At 37.9% G+C, this 13,562-nt stretch overlaps 1 protein-coding gene across 9 annotated transcripts in view; it reads left to right on the top strand.

Annotated features, from left to right (window-relative positions):
• Nucleotides 1–13,562, top strand: part of CSPP1 (centrosome and spindle pole associated protein 1) — a 65,673-nt gene that overhangs the window by 48,729 nt on the left and 3,382 nt on the right. For 8 of the 9 annotated variants that reach the window (XM_064442592.1, XM_064442589.1, XM_064442593.1 and 5 more), the window contains 6 exons: nt 158–303; nt 869–1,009; nt 6,262–6,302; nt 7,593–7,656; nt 11,462–11,571; nt 11,753–11,903. In XM_064442592.1, the coding sequence (XP_064298662.1) occupies nt 158–303; nt 869–1,009; nt 6,262–6,302; nt 7,593–7,656; nt 11,462–11,571; nt 11,753–11,903 (653 nt within the window). Of the gene's footprint in view, nt 1–157; nt 308–868; nt 1,010–6,261; nt 6,303–7,592; nt 7,657–11,461; nt 11,572–11,752; nt 11,904–13,562 lie in introns of those variants that run through there. The other variant, XM_064442596.1, reaches the window with a different exon arrangement.

Below are 13,562 nucleotides of genomic sequence, written 5' to 3'. Positions count from 1 at the left end.
TACAATATGCAATGTCATTACTTTAAAATTTATTTTCCTATTTTGATAGTTTTCTTTAAGGATAAAAGATGTGAGCTGTATCAAGATTATATTTCCATCCATCTCATTAATATTACAGTGTTAAATTATATTCTGCTTGTTTTATAAACTTTTGAAGTGGGAGGAGAGACAAGAATCCAAAGGACATATTTGAGATGGCCAGGCTTCGTCTGCAGGCTCCAGTAAGGCGACCTTCATCAAAAGAGGCACAAGATCCTGTCAATATACAGAATATCTGGGAATTTAATGAACTGAAGTACAAAGGCAGGTAGATCTTCTTGTTGATGAAGAAAGGTGGCGAAACATCTGTTCGTTTCCTCATCTTCCACACCACCCAGGTTTTAAAGGCGAAAGTAAAAATCAGGCTCTTCACAGCTACTGCCCGTACACAATATATTCTGTGGACACTAATTTGCATGTGTGTAAATCTCTCTGTGTGGCCATTTCTACAGGTGAACCCAATTCATGGCATTGTAATGCTGAGTTATCACTCAGAGCACTCACCTAGCTTCTAGTCCTTGCCGCTTGAGCTTCTTAAAGTTCTTATGATTTGATACTACGACATTACTGAAAGTAGACTGAATTTGATTATTTTTTTAATCCACCAACAAATTATGATTCTGTGTAACTTTCTGTTTCTCCTTTGCCAGAAAATAAATTTTTTAATATAGTAAAATGGTAAAAGCATTGCTAAAGTGGCTTATCCGCTTGGCCATTGTCATTATTTTTAACGTTTTTTTATTACTTTGAATCTGTAGCTAGTTCTTTTAAAATGTTTTTCGGAAATGTTGGTTTAGGGAAAAATTTAAATCTTGTATCTCTGCTCTAGATTCTGAAACACGTATGGGCTTGAGACACATGTATCCTGATCCTCCAAAAGATGACCAGACTCTAGAGATTCAGCAGCAGGCACTGTTGAGGGAGCAGCAGAAGAAACTTGACAGAATGAGAATGAGGCGAGAAACAGAAGGTAAGGAATGATCGGTCCACAATAATGACAGTGACTTGTTTATTTTATATTTGATACGAACTAAAACCCACCAGCTCTAGTTGTACTTCTTCCAAGTTTGATGACAGCACTGCAGTACAAAACAGTTTAACACCAGAATGCAGAGATTCTGTCGTAATGTAAAGCATAAAATAATTGAATACCTTTTTAATTACTGTGATTGTTTCTCTTTCATTCCCTGAAATTAATTTAACTAGTGCTTCATACTTCAGAAAAATGCAAGAGAAAAGAAGTTAGGTTACTGTTTCTGAAAGAAAACTACAGAGCAGTAACACTCTGTTTTATTGATTTGTGATAAAAGCCTTAACAGGTAAGTTCCTTGTGGCATTTCTTCAGTTCTCACTGAGAAAGTAGATGGCTTGGAACTGCGAATTGGTTAAAATGCAGCCAGTGTGTCTTCACATTGGTCTCCTTTTAATGGATTAAATTTCTTTTATTTCCATAGTCTTGGGTTGACTGTTTCAAAGTTTCAGAAATCTGTATCCATAAGCAGGCTTTGCTTTAGAAACGACATGTAAGATATCATAACCAGTTTGAGGTTCCAGAATGGAAGCGTTGGTTGTATCGCTTACTAAAATATTAACATCCGAACATAGTAGAATGTTTTTGCTGCATATTGCAGAAGCAGTGAAATCTAAATGTAATGCCCCTTTTTTGCACGCTGCACTTAATTCCAAATGTAACGTTCATGCCGATATCTTTTTATGAACAGTCATTGAAGAGCAGTATCTCAAGTTATTTTAGATGTTGTTTAAAAATATGAAAGCTGCTTCAACCTTTCCAAAAGTTGCAGTTGCAACTATACACATGACCTCAGCTCTGAGTGAAAGATACAAATTTCTCAGAGAAGTGTTTCTCTCTGTAATTCAGACTGGTCTAACTAAATTTTTGAAGAGAATGTAACTGTATTTCTGTGGTGGCTTAGCCTTGGCTAGCAGCCAAGCTCCCACCCAGCTGCTCGTCTGCTCACATCTGCCTCACTTACGCCCCTTGGCAAGGTAGCAGGGGAAACTGAAGAATAAAGCTGTTGGTCGAGGTACAGACTTGGAGATTGCTCACCAATCGGTACAAACTCAACTTGGGGAAAATTAACCTAAGTATTACCAATTTAAATAAATATTTAATTACAGATTTTGAGTAGTGGTAAACAGAAAGACAAACATCAAAGCCACACGTTGTCTGCCCTCTTCCCTATGTTGAACTTCACTCCTTTGCTCCTGACACCCCTGCTCCCCTTCCTTAGTACTGCCCGAGGTTATGTTCAGTCCCTTTGTTGGTGCAATGAATGGTGTCAGGCCAGGGGGTGGGGTGGAATTACGGTCAGTACACAGTGGTTTCTCTCTGCTGCTCCCATCTTCTTGTACACTTCTGTCTGCTCCACCATGGTATTCTTCAGGGGCTGCAGGGGAATCTGCTCTGGCACCTGGAGCACCTCCTCCCCCTTCTTCTCTGACGTTGGTGTCTGCAGGGCCGCTTCTCACGCTTTTGTCCTCACTCCACACTACTGTGCTTCGCTTTGCCCTTTCTTAAGTGTATTTTCACAGAGGCACCAAAAGCTTGACCGATGGGCTCAGCTGTGTGGGTCCGTTGTGGTACCAGCTGTGCCTGGCATGGGCAGCTCCAGGCATCTTCTCACAGTGGTCACCCCTGTAGGCCCCTGCCTTGCCGCAGACACCCAGTACAATTTCAGATTGCTTCTTAGTCTTTTTTTTAGTCTTAGAGATGAAGAGAAAGTATAGCATTAAAAGCCCAAACATATATGAAAGGAAAAGACTTACACCTCTCTCTACTGCTTTAGAAAAACTAAGTGCCCTTCTTATCGTTGGTTGTTTGAGGCTTGTTTGTGTTACCTATTAATAGACCCATACATGAGTAAGATAAACAGAATTGATACCAAGATCTGAAGGGTGACAGTTACTTGCAGAATGTTTTGTTTGGTACCCTGCTGAGTGTTAAAAGATGACTCTTATTCCATCTCGGACAGATGTGCTGGTGTTCAAGCAATGGGTGCAGTATTGCTTATGGATAACGTAACATCCCAGTTGCAAATAAGCATATTGGTACCACTTCCTGTGTTAATTGCAAGCTCTTGAATATCATTTAATGTCTAAGTGGAATGTATAGGATTGTCTTCAGTCTTCCTCATTGTGAGATTGACTGAAATGGTGAAAAATTATTCACTAGCTTCAACTGAGACCTGTGTGGGGTTTGGTTTTGTTTTTCAGTCATTAGAATATTTTTTAATAGACCAGTCTGAGAAGGCTTTAATTTAATGTTGTTGGAAAAGGAACCTCCATCATCTGGAAAGCCAATTTGCTTTTTTCATTAATTTTAAGGAAAAACGGTCATTTTAGGCATATGCTAATACTAAATGTGTAACACAGGCTTACATAGTGACAACCTAAAGAGGCATTTACTTGGGCATTTTAGATTAGTTGGTAGACAGGCAGTTGATTTTTAAAACTATTTTCCACTGATGCTTATAGAGGATCCTTGAGCAGCTTTTCCTCTCTCTCTCTCTCTCTCTCTCTCTCCTCTCCTACTGCTTTACAACATCATTTAAGTTTATAGCCTGTCACTTGTGTACTGAGCAAGAGAATTAGTTGCCATATATGTCTCTATTTCCAGTTTATTTTGCTTAGAGACAAGTTCATCATCTTCCTCTCACTGAAAATAGACGAGTGGTTTTATTGTCTTATTTAAGGCAGAAAGAAAGCTGAATTACAGCAATAAGTATTTTTGTACTGTGGGAGAAATGTTGTATTATAGTCTGTAGTGGCAAAGGCTTGCCTGTTTTCCCACACTATATGTAAGTGTTCTTTACCTTACATGCTTTATATATTCTTTTCCCTCTGATATGCTTTTTCTTTTTTTTTTTCTCTTTATATAGAAGAGAAATATGTGGACTCTTAGTGGAACTATAACCTGAGAAATTAATGATTTTTGTAAACGTCCTAAGTTTTTTAAATGCTTGCTGTGTCCCTATAAATAAGGCAGTCTTTTGCAGGCTTCTGGACGATCATTATTTTGGGGGATAGGAGGGAAAGGCGCAGGAGCAGGTTTGATGTTGTGCTGCAGTGCTGGGCTCTGCTTGACTGGTGTAGTGTATCAGGAGTGGGCTGGTTGTCAGTCCAGGAGGAGTGACAGCCCATGTGCTATGGTTTTTCATGCTGGACAGAAAGTCAGCTACTTGCTGCATAGTTAGTATTTCTTGCAACTCTGTCTAGCAAACCTATCTTATTAAATATTTCATTCAAAGACTGAAACCAAACAAGAAGAGTTACTTCAGTTTTGATTCTTTGTATTTCCAGTATGCATGGGGTCATTGTTAGATTAACTTTCAGGATGGCTCTCTGTGCTCTCCAAAGTTGAGGTTTTATCCTCAGACCAGTACTTCCTCTGTGAAATGATTGCTGTCTAGCTCAGACCCTCAGCCTCTCTTTGAAAGCTGCAAATGTGGTGTGTTCAGCATGTTGAGCGTGCAGTCACTCTCGAGGCTTTCTGCAGTCTCCTGCTCTGATTATTACACCCTTACAGAAGCCAAGAACTGATTTCATCTGACAGTTTATTGTGACACAGCATCCTTCTTGCTAGTCAAATTGGTTGCTGAGATGTCCCACCTAGGGATGAAGATCATTAGTCTTGAGTTCCATTGATATAAATATGACTGTTCAGCCTATCCCTGGCAAGCAGATGTCTGGAATGTAGAATAAATATGTTTTCGGTATCCATGAGCTTTAACTACAGAACTGTTGTAATGTTTAGCTTCACTGCATATAAATGAGACTTCTGACTCCCTTGGTCAGTCTAGCTCTAGATAGACCACTAAAAATAGTGGCAAAAAACAAAGTGGGGTCAGGAAATACGTGGCTCAGGTGATTTCTAAGTGTGGAAGAAATAATTTGATACAGTATTGGTTTGTTTTTCTGCTTGGTTTCTAGCAAGTTTAAACAAAAATTGTTAAATTAGAAAGCTTTCTCTGTTACTGGGTTTTTTGTGTCCTAGCTATGAAGTTCAGATGGAGTGTAAAGTGTTGCAGTTTAGCACTAGCGACCACTGGGATGTTGAGTACCATTAACTTCAACTCTCTCTTTTTTTTTTTTTTTTTTTTTTTTAATTCACAAATATTTTTAATATAAGAAAAATGTGTCATGTAAAATCTAATATGTGAAGATGATGGCAAGAAAACCAAAGTACTTATGCTAGGGAAGGGAGGATAATCTTTATTACAGGAAGGTGGCCGTCAACTTTTGAGTTCTTGGGTATGCTTTGGACAGCAGGTTTCTGTTTAAATTCTTTTTTCATCTGAAGTTGCTTGACCTGGTGGGTTTTCTCAGTACCATGTTCCAGTTGCATTAGGATTCAGCAATGGGCAGAACATATGAAAAAAAAGCATTTCTTGCTAGCTGTGTGACTGGATATTGTTTAAGATGCAGTAATTCAAATGACAAACATCTTAAGGTATGAACAAACAAAACACAAGAGGGTGAAAGAGGGAAGCCAAGTATTCACGCAGCAACCATTTGTGCCCTGATGTGTTGCTTTGATGGCTTAACCCATGCTGCCTTCCCACAAATTGGAGGTTTTTTTGCGGTGTTCAGTCAACACTTGGACATGACCTTTCTATACCAAGTGTTCACAGTATTGCTGTAAACAGAGGACAAAAGTCGTTCTGACTGTTGCAGTATTGAGAACTTCTTCAGGATTCAGCACAATTTAGTGCAATTTTAGCATATAATGAAGTGTGATTATATATTTTTTAAAAAATCAGTTTTCAGTAGCCACAGAAATAGTTATGCTTGCTTTTTCTGGATAACAAATCAGGTTTTGAACAAGATGGGAAACAGATTTTTGTTAGTGGTGAATGATGTAGTTCTAGTGTGACAAGTATGTTTACTCTTTGGGAGAGAGTGATGAAACCAGCCTTAAGAAGGACTTGCACGTGCTTAACATTCTTAGAAATAATATACTACCGAGTTCTGTTGATTTCTCTGATTCTGCTTAAATTGACATAAGGAAACTGGAATAAACATTGCATTCAAATGTTTTAAAAATATTCATTACGATGTGTGTGATTTTAAAGAAGTAATGCATAGGGGTCTTCATTTTTTTAATAATATGCTGATAAAACTTTTAAATATGTTTCAGTATTAACTGTTTTTGTGTCAATACTATGGTTTTGTCTCTTGTCTATGTGGCTTTTGTGGATCAAGATGATTCTGCTTCTGGTGGCGACCCACAAACCATGGGCCTGGTAAGAAAAAACAGGTTTTTTTATTATATTACTTTGCCTTTCTGAAGTGTGAGAAATATTGTGTCTTTCACAGATTTGGAAAAAAGAACTACACTTAAGTAAGAACACAGCAAGCTTATTTACTTTTCTTGCTTGTCAGTACAATGAGTAACAGCTTCTTTAGACTTGTATGTCAAGTTGTTTGTCTTTTTGTATAGGGGCAGTTTGATTCTTTCACTCCCTTCTTTTTATATTCAGTGGTACTTATTTTGTAATCATATGATGTTAGATTGCTGCTGGGGTGGGAATTAGTAGAAAAAGCCAGGCCAGAAGCAGTTGCTCTGGATGCAGGTGGCTTAAGTGATGCACACGGCAGTCAGTAATTAGATCCATTGTCTCAAACGGGACGTTTATTTTCTGACTTGGTGAAAAGAGCGAAATAAAGTGCTATCAAATTGGAATTCCACAGTCACCCAAACTGCAGAATAACAGAGTTCAGTTGTGTCTCATGGGAATGTGAAACCATACAAAATGGAAGACGGTGCAAGAGCAAAGCCATTAGCCTCAAGGATAATACTGTAACTACACGCAGACATGAAACATTTCTTATATTAAAAAAACACTGTAATGCATTTCACAGTTGTAACTTATTGCCTGAAATTCTTCTTCAGAGTAATGCTTTGCAGTAAAAATTTGTTTTCTCTTGTTCTGTTTCCTCTGATAGTTTCTACCGCTTTGATTTCAGAGTGGTTTACAACATAAATTATTCCCTAGCAGACTTTCTGTAACAAATGGTTGCAACTATGCAATGAACTACAAGTATTACTCTTAGTGCTTGTTATGACTATGAAGAAATGTGTTATTTTAATGTTTTAATATCAAAGATTGTATGTGGTGGGATAAATGAAACATGAGTCATTCTTCATTTGATCAATACTTCACACCAACCTTAGGTGCAAAGCTTACTTCTAGTGCTGACTGTCCTGAAACTGAAGCAGAGTGACAAGGATGTATTTCTTGAAGGAAATGTCTGTGTTACACAAATCACAGCAGTTGCCACGTGTAGACAATTTCAGCAAATGGGATTACTACAGAAAAGTAAAAAAAAACTCCTAATGCTAAAAGAGAACATGAGTTATTGAAAAACGTATAGGTTTTTTTATAGCCATAAAGTAAGGAATAGTACTGAACACTGTAGAGCTGCCTTTTGCTTCGCAGAAGTTTGGCAATTAATTTACATTAATTATAACTTGGCCCCAGAAAAGATACTGAGGCATCTGAATTCGCATGTCTTCTCTTTCACTTTTGTAGTTCAGGAATGAATCTAATGAATTCTTGAAAAATTCACTGTTGGAATCGGATAGCGCTTTTATCGGTGAGTTTATACCTCCCCTTAACCATGGTATGAGTGTACAAACATGTCATTTAATCTAATGTGTCTCTAAAACGATTATTACTGTTTTAAAAGTTGCAGTGGGTGGTTGTAGCTATGGTGATTGTTTTAAAGTATTGGCAAACTATGCCTCCAAATTAAAATGCAGATCTTTATGTAATTGTACCGCAATAAATTTGCGTAGGTCTCACCTAAAATTAATGATGCTGCTCACTTGCCTTATGCCACTTCATATCTTTTCATGAGAAAGCATCTTTCCATGCTCATTGTGCTCTGACTGGGATGTTAGCCTTGTCAAGGAGCTTTTTTTTTTTGACATCTTCCCATCTTTGGATAACGAAAAGCTAATATTTGTTCAGCAAATGTGTTACAATGGTAGAATATGCAATGCTTTTCTGTTCTGCAGCAAATAATTCATTAGCAATCACAGCTTACAATTACGAGCTGTCCATAGTGAAATATAAAAGCGTTGGGCAGCCAGCAATTCTTTCCATTTTTATTCTTTTGTTTTACAAGCAGGCTCAATTTTAGGTATGATTGTATGGGTATAAAATAGTGATTCATTCTGAATTACTCACTTTCCTGCTGTTGACACATTACTTCATTTCACATAACTTGCAACACCACACTTGTAAACATTGTCACTTCTTAATCATCTGAAGTAGATGATTTTTAGATTTCTTAAGATTTTTTGTGTAGAGGACTATGTCTCACGTTGTCATATGTTTCTCTTTTCAACCTTTATACGCAAGCGTGTAAAAGTGCTGTTTCAGATGTGTTCTGTTCCCAGTCACTAGAAATAATAAGGCTAGAGCTTTCTCTCTTTTTTTTTTTTTTTTTTTAAAAAAAAACAACCAACCAGCTCAGGCCTCTATGTGTTATTTTCCATTAGTAGGCATTGTACCTTGAAATTCTCTTCAATGATCTATGGGGAATCATCTTACAAGGGTTTGTTCTTTGCTGTAGGGGAGGCACAGTAGATTCCTGCAAGTGCTTTTTAATGAAACGAGATATGTTTCTGTATACCGATGATTGTTATCACTGGATTTGGATAAAAGCAGAATTTTTCTTTTGAAATGTATTCAAGCTTATTCTGTTAACGTGCAAGTCAGGAGATAACCTGGCATTGGGAAGGGCGCAGGATGGGGCTTTCAGGCTTGTTCAGCGCATTTGCTACTCGCTGTAGTCTGTAATACGTTCTTCTTCAGGTTAGAAAATACTACTTACTATGTACAGACCAAATGATGAAAGGATACTTTAGGAGAGTCTGTCAGTCTAGAATCCGGCCAAACACCCTGTCTCAGATAGTGGCCAGAATAGGCGCATGGGGGAGAAGAGGAGGAGGAGAGCAGGCGTGCAGCAATGCTGCGGAACACTCTTCCAGCCTCCAGTGGCTTGTGGCTCAGAGGCTTCCTGAGCCAAATGCAATGCGTTTGCACTTAACAAGTCTTGCTAAGCTGGGTCTTTAATAGGTTGTCTTTCATGAATTGGAATCAGCATTTTCGAATCCCTCTAATTGTTTACCATCAGCAGTATTGTGTGGATAAATTTCCACACTACGTCTTGTGAGAATTATCTCCTTTCATCTATTCTGAATCTGCCACCTGTGTAATGGAGTGCTCCTTGGTTTTATTCATCACTTTCACAAGGTTCATGATATTTATAGTCCTCTCTCCTATTTCCTCCTTTTCTCCCTCCAGTTGATTCTTGCAGCTTAGTGAAGTGATGGAGTTAACTTAAAACACTATTTACCCCCCTCTTTTTTCCACAGATCCTTTATGACTCTGTTGAAAAGCGTGTTCCCCAATACCGAGCTGTAGGCACTAACTAAAACTTTGTTACTCTTTGCATTATTTGGACTTTATAAATAGCTATTAAAATTCAGAATATGAAACTGAATCTGGTGACTTCCATCCCTGAAATGAAAAATAAAACTCATTATCTGTGGGCTGCCTTCTCTGTGAATTGTGCTGCTCACATTGTCTGAGGGTCTTTTGTGAAATACTTGTGGTGCATTTTAACAATATTTTTAATTTCTTAAGAAGAGCATAACCCTACCCTCTATTTTGTTGTGGTTTTTTTTTTTTTTTTTTTTTGACATGGATGTAAAATCTAACTCGATTTTGTAACAGATGTCAGCATTACAAATGAATTTGTCTTTATCTCCTAGGGCTCAGAAGTTTGAGGTGGTTAGGTATAAAGAGGTTTATCAATTTCTTTTTCCCTTTTTTGCCTCACTTGAAACCCTAGGATTTGTTAGTGTTAATGCAGTGATTTGAAAGCACTTCTGCATAGCAGTATCTGAATGATAGATGCTTAAAGGAACAGGTAGCATCTTATACTGATAAAAAACTAAAGGTACAAATAAATTCTTTAGCTTGTACTTTGTTGTGATAAATCCACATGATTAAACAAATTTTTGTATTCTGAGTTACAGCACTATTTTGAATATAATGAAGTTCAACTGATCTTGTAATTAGAATCTTGTAAGCGGGTTGTTAGCTCTCATTTGTGATGAGACCATGAGTACCTTTGAAACCTGGGGAGGGAAAAGAGGAGAGGGGAATACAATTTTTATTTCCAAGGAAAAACCAACTGGTAATATGAAATAATTTTTAAAAATATCTGTGTTTGTTTCTCTGAACTTCCTTGATATCAAATTTATTTTTCAAACTCAAATAATTGAAAGTATTTCAATTATTCAACCAAAACAACTGTTACTTTTAAAATTTCATTTGAAGATCTTTGAAACACAGGAATGATGTAAAATATTTCCTTAAAATTTATTTTCAAATTGCTAGGAAATTAAAAACTCGTTCTTTCCACAATTGTGGTTTATTTTTAAAATCATAGTATGTAATTTCAGAGAAAAGCAGAGTCCTTTCTTTCTCTGGGAGGCTCTTTTCTTGGAGGTACCAGAGGGACTGAGCTAGAGAACGGAGGCCACTGCCTGCACCAAGCAGCAGCAAAGCTGGAAACCAGCCCCCAGGCAGTGGTTACTGGTCCTGGAGGGAAAAAAAAGTCTCTGTTTGAAACCGTTGGTATTTGAAGCAGTTTCCAGAATCAGCAAAGGAAGGGAAAACAGACAAGTGTGAAGCAGAGACATGGCCTAAGGGTTCATTTATATTATAGAAATAGATTAAACTTCCCTGCCGTAATGTGATAGAGGTATGATCAAAAGTTTATTTAGTTATTTTTGTATGAACAGATCCTAACACTTTATTACATGAAAAGACTAAGATATGACTAAGGATATGTGATTAAGGTGTTGATTATGTTGTTATATTCCATGGAATGTTGTCATTCCATGTAACATTATTATATATTCCGTGTAACTTAATTTACGTACATAATTTATTACATGGTTTATCTTTTTATGTCTCCAATTTGCCTAGTGTTCTCTTTTTCAAGCAGAGGTACTATACTCATTTGAGGACTTGTTTTCTTTAAAGGTCTAGGTATAAACAAGATATGGTGAAGTAAGATAGGTGGTGGATTTGCAGGATGTGAAATGCCTTATCATCTACGTAAGAGAGATCTCAATATATATCTCAAGATATTTCTTGCCTTTGCTTGAAGTTCATCTGTTGCTGCTGTTGTGGTACCTTGTTCTTTTGTCTGCATCTGGCTTATACTGGCTTCATGCAAGATGTCCTAATGAATACACTCCTTTGATTCCCGTGGTTAAATCAAGTGCAATATATTGGTTCATTTCCAAACATAAACAGGTTTGAACACTTATCAAGTATTTTGACTTATTTGAAAATTGTTTCACTTGTTTTTCCAGGTGCTAATGGGGAAACATTTCCTGCCTTAGGAGAAGTTAATTTATCACCACAGCTTCCACCTTCTGCAAGGGAGAGGAGACGAATAAAGCAGAAAGCTTTGGAGTGTGCTGTATGTATGACAACTGGGTTGGCTTAAATATGAAGGTGGACCACAGATATAACGTCAGTTCCTGTGGTTCTTTAGTGGCTAGGGTGATACGGATACTGAGAGTGCACACGTATAGCTATTTGCCCTTCTAAAAAGGAAGCTATTTAACTGAAGGATTTGTGCATTTTTGGATTTTCTGCAGGAGGATGTTCCGCCGGGCCAGACGTGGTTGCTGCAGCCTGACAGCTTTTCTTTGCACTCGAGCTTCAGCCTTGATACTGATCAGTTGAAAGGCAAGAATGAAGAACGATTGCACAGACTGACTGAGCTCCAGCAGAAATCTGCTTACTTAGGTATGCTCTGTGTGGTGGAGATGATGCAGTGAATACGAAGTAATTACAATAATTAAAGGAGCAAATATTAATAGACTGCCTGTAGCTGAGCAGTGATCAACTGGCTCAAACATAGGAATTATTTATAGAGCTCTGTATCTGGTGCAAGAGGTCCCCCAGCAAACTTCAACACAGCTTTTAGAGTAAGTTTAGAGGAGGGTGATAGGAAAAGATGCTCGAACTCCTGTCTGATCACCCACTCATAGTTGTCCTGTCTGTCCCATTTTTAATACTGCAGTGTGTCACTGCTAGCGGTACGATGTGGATATCCAGCTGCATAGCTGAAATGTTAGTGGAAAGAAATGAAACTCCTGACTGATTGATGATGATGGGGTGCCTGTGTGAGTTTATTGGCATTCCTAGGAATCAGATGTCTGTGGTCCAACCAGCATGAAGATATGCCAAAAAATTGTGTATAAAGTAGTACTTCGATTTCTAGTTAATTTAGATTTTCTGTTGGTTTCTTAGCATAAATGATCATGCAGTATTTGAGGTTGATGTTGATACCTTTTTCACTATATATGCACTTGAATTTGTTATGTATGTCTAGTGACCATATAATACATCAAACTCCTGGAGTTTATTGCAGAGCTTCTCCATAGGCTTGACTGCCTGATGTACATCCACTTTGTGTATGAGGTACCAGTTATAGCAACCACTAATGGCCTTCAATTTCTCACACGGATTATGACCCAGTTGGTGCACTTCGTGCTAATGATTCTTTCATACGAATCTGAAATATCCCTTTTTTGTTTAGGAGGCGGTTGCTATGCTGTCTAGGCAATTAGAGTATCAGTATCCCTTTTATAATCTTAATGAGAGTACAGACGCTTACAGTTTTTCCAGTTCTGTTGCTATGGGTATTTTTACAAGCACTTCATCCTTTGTTTTAGCCATCTCACTGGGATACTTTTTTTAAAATCACTAACCCCCCAGTCATATTAATTTCTTCTATAATAAAAATAAATGCTTTACTAATTTCATTCCACCTATACATTTTTGCTATGTGAATATGATCTCTGCCCTTGTTCTATCTCACCTCTTTTATAATTTCACCTCGCATCATATGAGCTACACCTTTTCTTTTGTTTGCCTTCTGTTTGTCACGGTCTTCAGAGCTTCAGCCTTTAGATACATATACTTTGTGTGTGTTTGTGTACATATATATACACAGACACACACACATTTATATGCCTGTATGTAGCTTGTTCCTTGGAACACATGGGGACCATCACTCATCCTTAGCATATGTGCCTCTTGGAAATGTAACGAGATCCTTTTGCTCAGCTGTAGTCGCTGGGGCTGCGCTGCTGCCTGCACTCCTGTTCCTTCCTAATAGTCACTGACATTACAAAAAAAAAAACCCCAAACTCAAAAAACCAACCAACCAAAAAAACCCAAAAACAAAACCCCAGCAAAAACAAGAGTGAAGCCAAGTGGTTGTATTCCTTTTCCCTAGCAGTTTGATAGAACCCTTGTGGCATCCTCTTGCTTTCCTGACAGCTAGGACTGTTACTTCTCCTCCACCGTTAGAGACGCTGCTGGGAGAAACCAACCCTGCCAAATACATAACTAAGGAACTCCCGACTGATTACCTTCCCTTTAAATGACCGGGATATG

Source organism: Phalacrocorax carbo, chromosome 2, assembly GCF_963921805.1.
Source record: "Phalacrocorax carbo chromosome 2, bPhaCar2.1, whole genome shotgun sequence".
NCBI classification, from domain to species: domain Eukaryota; kingdom Metazoa; phylum Chordata; class Aves; order Suliformes; family Phalacrocoracidae; genus Phalacrocorax; species Phalacrocorax carbo.
This window is presented reverse-complemented; position numbering and strand designations above follow the sequence as displayed.